Below are 12,386 nucleotides of genomic sequence, written 5' to 3'. Positions count from 1 at the left end.
GTACCTTTTTTTTAGTGAGCAACTATGGGGGGTGAACATAATGAGTTCTACACGAATGTTTAAAATGACACTTTCAGACCACCTCACACTCTATGAATTCTAGAAAGAGATTCGTAAATGCAAGAAAGCCAAAAGGTTAGCTTTAAGTTCTCCACTCACCTAGGGAGGCTCACCAAAAAAATTGATAACTTTTGATATACAAATTAGGAATTGTAGATGCACGAAGTTAGCCTTAGTGACTATTGGCTCGTCACCCCTATAACAAGACATTGCAAAATCAAAGATGTCAAGAAAACATCTATTCAATCATTATACAATAATCTAAATAACATCAAATCATCCACAAAACTAAATTAATATCTCTGCTTAAAATTTAAATAAATCAATTATCATTCCAACTCTTTAATCTACTTAATGAACAACCTTTCCTAAAATTTAAAACTAAATGTCTTACAAATGTATAATAATAAAAATAATCTAATTGTTAATTCAAAAATCTTAAAAGTCCTCAAAGATAGACTTATCTAAATTTAACCTTAAAAGATTCTCTACTAGATAACATTTTCTTGTGATAAAGTAGGTAGAAATCTACATGACTTGAGATTTGGAATAATCTAAGAAATATTTGGACTTTGAGTAAATCTTGTAGCAAACTAAAGTTTCCACTTCAAACAGAATACAATAATGTAAAATAGTTCAAAGACAACAATAGAGCCAGTCTCCCTTCAAAATAAGAATTTAAATTAAGTAAGTGGGTAACAACTCTAGGAATGGAGTAATACTCTGTTAGATTAATATGTACGCTAATTGAAATCTTAATGATTAAAAGAAAAACATGTAAATTTTGGAAAAAGAATGATAAATTTGTAATCTCCTCACTAAAGTTACAAAAGGGAAATAAAAAACTAAAAGATCAATCTTATTGAATTAACTCAAAGACATGCAAATGAAATTTAAGGTATCTTAACACATCAAATAAACTCCTAACTATTGAATCATTATATTTCAAATGCTTGAACCAATGACACTAGAAACCTTGAATAACAATCCTCCAACAAACACATTTAGATACAAAGGTGACTTCTCGAATACTCAAGCTTGAGTCACCAATGAGACTAGTTTCAAAATTGATCTCAACTTCCAACAAATCTAACACCTTTATCACTACTTTGGTAAACACTCAGATATAAATCCTAAAAAATAGTAAGCTATGGTTTGAGAGAAAGAATTTTCAAAAATTGATGAACCTCTCCTCCTTTCAACCTATAACTTGATATACTTCAAATACAATAATTCAATCAAACAAAATTAATCAAATTACTAACAACCCATTTTTAAATATAAGCCCTTAAAATTAGGTCATATTAAGAATAAAAGCCCAAAAACAAAGACTAATCAAACATGATAAGCTCATTCTTCTCTCAATTAATAATTGTAGCTAATAAATTCATTATCTCTTCATTACTAATTGTTTATTGATTGAGATTAACAATCTTTAATGAGCTTGGTTTTTTGATTGATGCAGAGTATAAGACATCCAAATAACAAAAAAGTGTGACATCATAGCACCTAACCTGACATTTACAAATGATGTTGAAATGGTCAAATATTCGCACTCTTACAAAAAGAGAATGTCTTGTATTCAATTATGTAAACTGGGGGATGCCCCTTTTAGAAAGTAAAATTGTATTTCACTTTTTTTCAATTTAGATATGATAAGGCCTTGGTCGTTGATCGATAAAAAAAAGAAGTTAAAAATTCTAAAAGCATACTTGCTATAACTAATCAAGAGATCAATAAATGATAATTTTTATAATTGTTAAAATAGAAAATAAAATAAAATTATAAAAATATTTAACTCTTTATTATTATTAGGATTAGTGAAATTGATAAAAAATTAAACCAAATGATACCAATGTTATTCTTGCCTTTAATGTAAACTAATAATTACTAACAATAAAAGTAATAAATTAATTATCAACAAGAGCTCTAAGGAGCTAGAGTCTCGCCTAATGTCAAAAAAATATGTAAGATTAAGAATATGTTTGTGTAAGCCTTTATTCTTAATATACTTTATTTTAGACTATGAGTTTTTGACAATAAGAGAGAACTTTGGTTTAAAATCAACAAATTGCTTTCATGGAAACAATTTGTTAGGTATATTTTTTGACTAATTAGTGATGGGACATGATATATTAGAGTCGTGATATATTTGTTTAATTTGATTATACGTGATAATATGTTGTAAAACTTATTGCCTAAAAAGGTTAAAGCATTGCAATAAAATTATAAAAGAGTAACAATGAAATACCAGAGAACCATGAAGATCAAAACCAAAACAATTTCTTAAAAGAAATTTCGTTCAAATAGTTAGATAAATGATAGTGGAAAAATTCAATAGCAACATAAAAGTTTTAGTTAAAATTTTAGATCTAAAGTTAGTTTCTATGTGAAGAGAAATTTGAACTTGAATTATGTAGATACACCAATTTATTCCAACTTATATTCCATCTTATTGCATTTTTCTTTGAATTACCACCTCCAACATACCATGTGAAGTAGATACATATCTGGATTTTTACATGGTCAACAATTTTTTTTAGTTGAAGTTCCATTCAATTTTTAGAGTGCAAATTGATACATGGCTCTTTCAATTAAATAGACAACAATAACACATTTCAAATTATAGATCACACTTTATATTAATTTGTACTTATTAATTTATCATTTATTTACTTAACATAGGCAAATTTATCATGGAAGGGGCTACTTTGATTTCTTTACAATTATATCACCAAGTGGTTTAGATAATTCACATTAATTTAAATTAAGAAAGTGCTTTAAAATAGTTTGCTTTAATCAACTATCAATTTGATATTTCAACTAATATCTAGTTATGCATGGGTAAAGTAACCCGAAGGAATGTGTCTCATTGTCAACAATGAAAATGCCAATTGCCTTCTCTTTATGTTTTGTCATTTTGGAACATTGGGAACTCAAGATACTCGTTTACAACTAGGCAATCTAATCATCCATATCTTCAATCACTAGCCCCAAAAAAACATGAGTGTCTTTTTTAATTGATGCATAATTATATTAGATTAATTTTAGTGGGGGTTTGATAAACTATTTTCTCCATTTTAAATCTTCAAACGAGTTTTTCAACAATAAATAGTAATATTGAAGCTAGTTTAAGGTAGATATACAAAGTGGAAGACTAGTTACAATACAAGGGACGATATTGCTACTAAGGGTTAAACTATATGAAATGTTCCCCGCAACAACAACTAAAAAATATTTTGATCTTTTGAATTGGGGAATATGAACAAAATTAGAGCAAATTTTTTTATTTTTTTTTGATGGAGGGTTCAGACCTGCGAGGCAACCCAGCGAGGCATGGAGCCTGCGAGCTACCAACCAACGAATTTAGAGCAAATTTTAACCTCCAGTATTAATTAAATATTTTATCTCCATTCCAATCTAGCACCATCAAATTCTCTACAGATCATCTGATGAATAGCTCCATTTTTTTGGAGATTTTAAATCTTGCTCATCTTTTTAAAGGATAAGAGATCTATTCATATCAGAAGCATAGGCATTTGCATTACACGAATCATAAATTTAAAAAAAAATCAGTCCAAAATTAATGTAAATAATAAGTTTATATAAACCACATGAATTTTAAGAATAGAACCTTGATTTGTACATCACTGTAACCCTAACTTTATCAGAAGAAGGAAGCTTCAAAATTATGAAAATGAGAACTCCATTCTCAAGATTGGCTTCCCAAGGAAGTCAAATTGCCCTTGCAACACCCTATTTCTATTCTAATAAGCATTGCTATGTTCTTTCACACACTAATATGCACATAAATTAGGAAACAAAATCATTAAATTATTGAAGTTCGAGATTTCTTGATGCTAAAGATTTGAAATATTACTTGTAAAAGGATGAAGCCCCTACAATTGTTGCTGGATTTGAAGCAAAGACAATGGCGATAAGTTGCATAATACAACAAGAAATTCTATGTTTTGTTAAAATTGAGAGACATAGTCATAATTTTAATTTTAATTCAAAGAGAAAATCATATATTTTGTTGTAATTAAGGGGAAAAAAAAAGTCTTCTTTGATGTAATTGAGAAGTAAAGACATAAGAAACAAAGACCATCCTCAATGATGTTGCAGAAAGAACAATAGACCTAAACGATCCATACCTAATTTCTTTTCGTGACTTTGTTCTTAGGAGAATAATAATTATCTATTTGTCTTGGGTGGAACCTTCGACATGGTCGGATGTTGGTTCTTTTGTTGCCATTAGAACAAATCTCATTTCATGGTCCACATTATTTCTGACCGACAAGAAAATATATGATTAAATAAATTCTTAATTTTTGAATGAAAAATTAAACAAAACCCTAACAAAAATATGAGTAACCAATCAGAAAACAGAAATAATCATCAAATAATTTCAATTAAAAATAAAAACACCATTAGAAATATGAAGTATTTTATATTGCACGATTTTCCACACAAACTAATTCCAACCGAAAACATTAATTCCCGCCTATATAGCCTAACTACATAACTATTGATATTTTTTCCCTAGCCTACATAATATCCATATGACAAATATGGTGCACTGAGCTGAACCTCCCTCCTCCAAAACACCGCAAAAGTCGTAGTCCGCAATCAAGAAAGGCAGCTTTTGCCGCAAGGGCTAGGGACCTACCACATCTATCTTCAACCTCTGTTCACACATATTACCGTCTCGAACAAATATAAAATTCAATCTCTGTTCACACATATCTTGAGTTGAAATCTGAATGGTATCTCGTCAAGGCCCCGCATTAGAATGCCCACACGTGTCACGGAAACTTCTATAAGCCCCAAATTTCAATCCTCTTTTCTTGTCCTGTAAGCTATCCTTCCTATAAATTCGAGATACAGTTTCTTTTCTTTTGATACACCTTAAACAGATATCTGGGCATACCCTTCAATTATATCAAGTTATTTCCACTGTACGGATCTTATTTAACCATCCCCACCAAAATTTTCTCTTTTCTGAAGTGGGTTCTCTCTCTTCGCTAATAAGCCGCACAAGCTTTTACAGTCATGGGAGGCAACTCATCTGAAGGGAGTACTTCTGTCCACGACTTCACAGTTAAAGTAGGTTCTAAATGTATACCCTCATTAATTTACAGCCTTCCTCCAATTTTAAGCATCCAATATTTTTGTAGATTGCATCTTGGACTTAGCTTGCACATTGATTCTGATATTAGAATTGTAAAATTGCAGGATATAAGAGGCAATGATGTGGATCTCAGCATTTACAAGGGCAAAGTTTTACTTATTGTCAATGTTGCCTCTCAATGGTGATTTCCCCTTTCTGTCTTATTTATTTATAACTATCTATTTTTAGACACCTATTTTTCTGCGTTAACGCAATTGAGATTGGCACACTGCAAAAGGAGATTTAGGCATTAAATGGCAAATTGGACAATTTTCTTTTCTTTAATTGAAAGTAATATTGTAAGAGAGTAGTTTTAGAATCTCAACTTTCAAAATTTGGGCAGGACGCCTATATAGAGCTAGCAGAATTTGTAGCTTTTTAAGTTTCTTCCTTTTGACAAATCTTTTGATGAATCCAGCATTATATCTCTATAAGAATGCAATATGAGCTTGTATGCGACATAATAATTACTTTTAGGACAATACCATATCTCAAGCTATGTAAGGGAAGGTTTTCAGGAGCATTTAGCATGCAAACGCATTAAAAGTATTCGTTTGTAGGAGGGATGCATGAATGCAATTTAACTTTGATTTCTACTTTCTACCCTGTTTCCCCATTAGCAAAACTTTAAGAGCTCTCACAGTTCTTACTAGAATCAAGCCCTCGTCAGTAGGGGTTTGGGCAATGAATGTAACATGGCTCTATGTTTTTGAACTCTCTTAATCTCTTTTTCCATTGGTAAACCTTATAAAGCATCTCACAGTTCTTAGCGGCCTGACTTAACTTGTTAACGACAACCATTCAATCTTGTATTTGTGTTGAATAATTGAAGGCTGTGAATCTCAATCACATCTCAGATCTACTCAGTTTTTGTCTTTTGTTTTATTTACTATTTGGAAGTAATTGTCTGCATTTTGGGAACAGCTGACTGATATATTTTTGTTATTTTTGTCTGGGCAGTGGGCTGACCAACTCTAACTATAAGGAGATGAGTGAATTATATGCAAAGTACAAGGACCAAGGTAATTGTGATTCCATCCATTTTAGTTGTTATGTGCAAATTTTAATCCTTTTATATAATTTCTTTATAAACAAATGCCACTGTTCTTCAAATCAGTATATATTAGTCTTGGAGACCATTTCCTTTGTATTACATATGACAAAAGGTTTCATATTTCAGTTTTTCATCAGTTTTAGGTTTTGACAGAAAATGTCATTGAACATTAAAAGACAGCCCAAGATCACAAAAATCCTATAAAGGCATCTATCTTGTTTTCTTCTGGCTTCTTTCTGTTTTCATAAATCTACCATTGTGATCGATTTAATAATATTTCCCAATTTATAATATTTAAATTACATATAAATTTATAATCTTCATCTGCAGAGCTATCAGAAATGAGTGCAACTAGCCAAGCAATACCTTTAATTGTCACTAGTACCAGCACTTTCTTTAAGAAATATGCTCCTTTAGATGCCTTTTTCCACCTTATCACCTCCTTCTGTGGTATTCTCATCACAATAAATGGTCTCAACGCGTTGCTGACAATGCCATTGCGAACCAGTAAAAATCCTTTTAAGAGGTAAACCAGCACCGAAGACTGCTGTTAGAATGACTTCATTCAGACCCCATGTGATTAACTCCTGATCAATACTTTGCCATTTTCTTTACTTATCCTTAGCTTCACTGAGATCCAGAGGCACTGCCACAAACATTGATGAAATGACTTTATTTAGCACCTCTTGTATTGTATAGAGGAGCAATCTACTTTAGGTCTCAAAAGATTAGTTTTTTTTTCAATTGCTGCTCTGTTATTCTGCCAAAAATAACCATTTGTCTCTGGGCCATCCCCCCAATGCAATTTTTTTATCCACCATGTTTCCATAAGTTAGCAAGGGTGTAATTTTCGTTGGGATCGTGCCTTAAGACTGAAGACGTGACTGAAGACGTTCCATCTTACCTTTGCCTGGCCTTATTCACAGTTCTAATTTAGAAGATAGTTTAAATTTTATGATTGACCTGAACAGAATTTAAACGTGAATGTTATATGAAGTCACAGAATCCCTCAGGTCTTCCAATCACTAGTTCTTTAAATAATTTTATAAGTCAAAACTAATATATTGTAATCTTGTTCATTTCTTGCTGTATGAGGTTTAGTTTAAGTTTTGGTCCTGAACTCATGTATTAATTTATCATGCTTTCTTCAGTCATGGCAGTTGCCAAATTGCCTGGTATAGATGCTTCTTCTATTAAGTTCTCTAATAATATGTCTAACAGTATACACATCAAGTAAGATTAGAAATAGTCAGGATATTAGTTTCCAACTTTGTGACTAGTTCTTTTTCATATTAACAATTATCATGGAATCTCCTTAAATTTCTATTTTCTTTTGCAACTGTAAACCTTATATGTTTGTGACCTCAAAATGAGGGCTTGTACTTTTGCTTCATTATTAGTTCCCTCATATAGGTCTTTTTGTAGCTGTCCAACAAATTGACCTTATTCATTTCTTATAACACATCAGTTCCAGAAGCTCCAGGATTTCCTTTGGATGCTCTCTTGAAGTCAAGGTTAGACCAGCTTTGCCAGAGAATGGTAGGCAGGGATTATATTATACATCTTTCCTCAATTTTGAAGAATCAAACTCCTCTATTCCCTTCAACAGGGGACTATTTCATTGTTGTGTAATGACTTCCAAATTAAGAATATTATTTTTCCACAATCCATAGTAGTTAATGTTGTTGTTTCTGGTTTAGATTGTGTTTGATTTTTCACGTCTAAACCATAACAGAATATTAACAGGGGAACTATGTATGATGATGCAAATAAATCACACAATCTAAACAAGAAACAACAACAATGACTTCCAAATAGTTTTTCTACAAGCAAATTGTTTTTCTCATGTATAATTTCTGATTTCAAGTCATTCAAGGTTATAGACTAGGGAGATGGATTGGCGTTAGCTGACAGTCTAAAGAACCTGTAGCCAAAAAAATGAAAAAGCATATTTACTCTTTCTTGTGTTCCCTGTTGGTTGGTACTATTGCGCTTACAGCAGTCTATGTGATTGACACTATAGCGTTTCTATTTACTTTGTATTTGCAGAAGTGGGTTCTCAAACAAGATATCAAGCCAAGGTCTTAATCAAGATACTGAAGTCTTTTTGTTAGAGAATATGGATGGGCTAGACTTTCAACCTAGCATGCCCCTGTTTGTTCCCAGGCTAAATTTGGTGTTCTGCCTTGTGATTTATAAGATTGTGAATTGTGAAAACTAATGTGTCATGCGGAATTGGTGTATCTTTGATTTGATTAAATGGTGTGAGAGAGCTCGAGGCAGTAGTTCACTTGTAGTTATTAGAAGTTAAGTTCTGTGATTTCTTCCAGTTGAGAATCAAGAAGTTTTAGTTTCCTGCTAACTTTCCTTGTCTTAGGCCACAATACTCAAAATGGGGAGATGAGGAAAAAAAAGTACTTGAGACCATTTAAGCAAGGGTGGCCTGAGTGAGGGGAGATGAGGAAAAATTTAAAAAAAGTACTTGAGACCATTTAAGCAAAGGGTGGCCTGAGTGAGAACTTATAGAGCCTGCACTACACGCTCATTGCTAGTGGTCAGAGTCTCCAATTTGCTTGGCAGTGTCAATTTTTCTGTAATATGAGTCAAGCAATTGATAAATATTGAAGCAAATAATACAAGCATTACATTTTCCAGACTCTCTCTTCAGAATGGCTAAAGTTTGCATGATACATCAGTTAGATAATTCTTTTGCAATTATTGTTAAAAGATTTTATTTGGTACGGAGCCAACCTTCTCGTGTAAATGTTGAGAAAAAATGCCTACTCCCAAAGCCTGATTAGACCTTCTATTCAGTGGCCACCTTTCAAGAGTCGTATCTTGATGTCATAAAATAATTCATTTATATCTGATAGAAGTCACATTTCAAAGCTGTATGTGATCTAGGTTTCAACGTATACAATCTAGTTCAAATTCCTGGGGTAACTGAAATTTAAAAGAGAGATGCTGTCCTCAGTATTCAGGTGGCTTTGAACAACGCAGAATAATACATGTATGAAATAAAACACTGATTGAGTTATAAAGTAGAAAGGAATTTTGATAGATAACCCAAGCCTATGGATGCAAATTTTTTTCACCTCCAATTTTGATCAGACATGAAAAGGGCCTGGACCTTAAGCTATACCATTTAATTAACAAATTTTCTTAGATTAGCCTCCAAACCTTGGCTTTTCTTGATATGTTCTGAGGCATTCTGACAACTTTCAATATGGATGACTACAGGAGTAGAAATCCTAGCCTTCCCTTGCAATCAGTTTGGTGGACAGGAGCCAGGTGATAACGAGCAGATTGTAGAAGTGGCATGTACTCGCTTTAAAGCAGAGTTTCCCATTTTTGACAAGGTTAGTGTATTAGCCATATTTCAATCGCTTATTGGATATCCTACTAAATATTTTAGGGCCAATGTTATCATAAAAATTGGAAAAAAAAATTTAAAGTTTCAATCAACTTGTAAACAAAGCTGTTTCATCGATCTAGTTTGCTGGTACTGCACTCTGATGATGTAGGTTGAGGTCAATGGCGGTAATGCAGCTCCCATCTACAAGTTCTTGAAATCAAGCAAAGGTGGATTTTTTGGTGACAGCATAAAATGGAACTTCACTAAGTTTTTGGTTGACAAAGATGGACATGTGGTTGATAGATATGCACCCACAACATCTCCGTTGAAGATTGAGGTACTTGAAAATCATATTTCATCATTTTGTCAATTTATTCTATGAAAATTGCACTTTCAATTAAAAATTTTTAAAACTTGTTTTATTGTTCAATGACACGTCTTACACGAATAATGGCTAATGTCTGTAATCTTTTGCTTGCAGAAAGATATCAAAAAACTGTTGGGTGTTGCCTAATGCTTTGAGAAATTCTGTTGTAGCTATTCTACCTATTTGCACTGAATGTTGGAGAATAAAGAAGCAATAATTCAACTGAGACATGGTTCTAATTATGCCATACAAGACAAAATGGATTAGTAGTTGCCATTCACAGTACATAATAATATTGCATACAGTAAATGTATATTTCTATTTTCATATGATTTTATATCAAAAAAATTGGAGAGTGCTTATGTTTCATTTTTTATTTCTATAATAGCTCTCGACGTTCTTCAAAAAAATCATCAAACTTACTTGTTTATTGTTCTTTTCTTTTCAGAATATTTGAAAAAGATTACACCATCCTTTCTAGTTAAAAGTCCATCTATTGGCTTACTTTTTCTGCATCAATTTACTTTGTGGACTAGTTAAGAGTGGCATTGTTACCAATAACCTTTGTCTTCTGTTTGCTGTAACTCTTAATAAATGCAAAGGTTCTGGGCATGTTGCCCTTCTTCTAGAACTTCCATCTCTATATTATATTTTTTAATTTTTAATTAAAAAATATAATGCACTTCAGAGAACCAATAATTGATTATGCAGTGGGTCAAGGCCCAATTTGATAAGACAGGATGTAATAATTGTCTAAATTCAAGCCGTGTCCAGCATGCATCTTCAATGGGCTTTGACCAAGTTGGCATATTCAAGAAAATATATAATTCTGTTCAATATAAATGCAAAACACTAGTTTTTGTAGCTCTCATATTGTGATATTTAAGCCGTTATGCTTCTCCTCCGGGAGTAACTTCGGCCAGTTCGTTTGGATTTTCCGGGAGTCTTACGCTATAAAGCAGAAAAATCGGTTCCGGAAAAGTGACGAGTGAATTTCTGGAAACACGGTTTGTAAAATGTTAACTTTGGACTTACAGTGGTTTCGGTATCACATGCAAAGAGTGAACACTGCCAGGACATTTAAGTGAATTTGAAGGACTCAATTTATCACTCTTGAATGCAAATGACCAACAGTACTTGAAGCACTAAAAAATTCAGTAGAACTGTAAATGCAATTACAAATCGAATTACAGTCTTTTCCCTCAGCGCTGCATTTACTTTCCTCCAATACAATTTCTTTCTTATAGACCCTTCTTGACTTTAATACTGCACTCGGAAAACGATCAAGACAGAGAGATTGAACCTATCAACAACTCGCCATCAGGGACTTCTGGATTTGTACAATGGCTAGAAACCCTATCATCATTCAGAACTGGAGTTTTTTTGTGCTTTTGTACTTGTGTCGACAGCCATAATATCAGTGTATTCCTGTGCTTCCATTACAGTGCTCTCACAAGTTAACCCACTGTTCGAGAAATCAGATGTTGACTTACAGGAATCAATCTGTGTCACCTCACAAGCAGCATCTGCACCATATTTTGCCATTTTGGTCTATCTTCAGTTTTAGGACCTACTTTGATATTTTTCAATTTTCATTGACATCTGATGAGACTTTTTTGGTCCAAATCCGGTAGACATTACATCCTGATGATGGATCATGTAGTGTGATTCGAAACGTTGATGGTAAAAATTTTAACACAATCGATTCCAGAAACATACCAGTACAATATAATGGATTGTGGAAATTTGTTCTCTTTAATTTACAATATCTAATTTTGTACAAAAAAATCTAATGTATATTGTGATGTAAACATAGATAGTCTATTTTAGTTATTGTTTTGTACAATTTCAGTTAAAGACACACAAGTCAACAAACTTCTTGTCAATGTACTTTGTTGGATTAAGTGAAAAGTTAATAATCAATTGTATTTGTCAACTTTTAATAAAGAAATGAAGCAATGGCTAGACTGCATTTAATATGACTGTTTTCTTTCATTTATTAATGATTTTTTCCCATCATTTATTGATAGCATTTTTATGACTTTTCCCTATCATTGGTTAAAACTAAGGATGAAAGATGTAGAATACATATAAAAAAAACAAATTATTTAATTACAACATAATCCTAATAGATAGCATCACTCTTGTAGTCTTCCCTACCTCACTCACTGTGATAGTTTGAAAAGTGGTCTACAAGTTGCAATACATATAAAGTTTAGGTTATGGTTGTCAATAAATTGCATGAGGAAGTAGATGCTTTTTCTTGTTTTGTAGAGTTGCCGAGTAATTTTTTGGACCATTTTTCCTAGAAACTAGACAATACTACTGTAGGCATCCATTCTACAATGGTACGAATGACAAAAATTTTGAAGACACATGA

At 32.3% G+C, this 12,386-nt stretch overlaps 1 protein-coding gene across 1 annotated transcript; it reads left to right on the top strand.

Moving 5' to 3' along the window:
- The first annotated feature begins 4,961 nt into the window (after positions 1-4,961).
- LOC149544585 (putative phospholipid hydroperoxide glutathione peroxidase) lies at positions 4,962-10,375 on the top strand. The gene is made up of 6 exons (XM_089795195.1): positions 4,962-5,166; positions 5,296-5,372; positions 6,191-6,252; positions 9,525-9,643; positions 9,809-9,976; positions 10,121-10,375. Exons 1-6 carry the CDS (start codon positions 5,113-5,115, stop codon positions 10,151-10,153), a joined length of 513 nt encoding a protein of 170 aa, XP_089651321.1. The 5' UTR covers positions 4,962-5,112; the 3' UTR covers positions 10,154-10,375.
- The last annotated feature ends 2,011 nt before the right edge of the window (positions 10,376-12,386 follow it).

This window comes from Cupressus sempervirens, chromosome 8 (genome assembly GCF_028749045.1).
Source record: "Cupressus sempervirens isolate cs-2001-9-10 chromosome 8, ASM2874904v1, whole genome shotgun sequence".
NCBI lineage: Eukaryota > Viridiplantae > Streptophyta > Pinopsida > Cupressales > Cupressaceae > Cupressus > Cupressus sempervirens.
The sequence above is the reverse complement of the archived record's forward strand: the minus strand, read 5'-3'. Positions and strand labels throughout refer to the sequence as shown.

Excerpts from the sequence above, each read along its gene's own strand:
- LOC149544585 (XM_089795195.1), top strand. The coding sequence starts at position 5,113 with ATGGGAGGCAACTCATCTGAAGGGAGTACTTCTGTCCACGACTTCACA. Across the intron at positions 6,253-9,524 it reads TGCAAAGTACAAGGACCAAG|GAGTAGAAATCCTAGCCTTC; the intron begins GTAATTGTGATT and ends GGATGACTACAG. Across the intron at positions 9,977-10,120 it reads CATCTCCGTTGAAGATTGAG|AAAGATATCAAAAAACTGTT; the intron begins GTACTTGAAAAT and ends TTTTGCTTGCAG.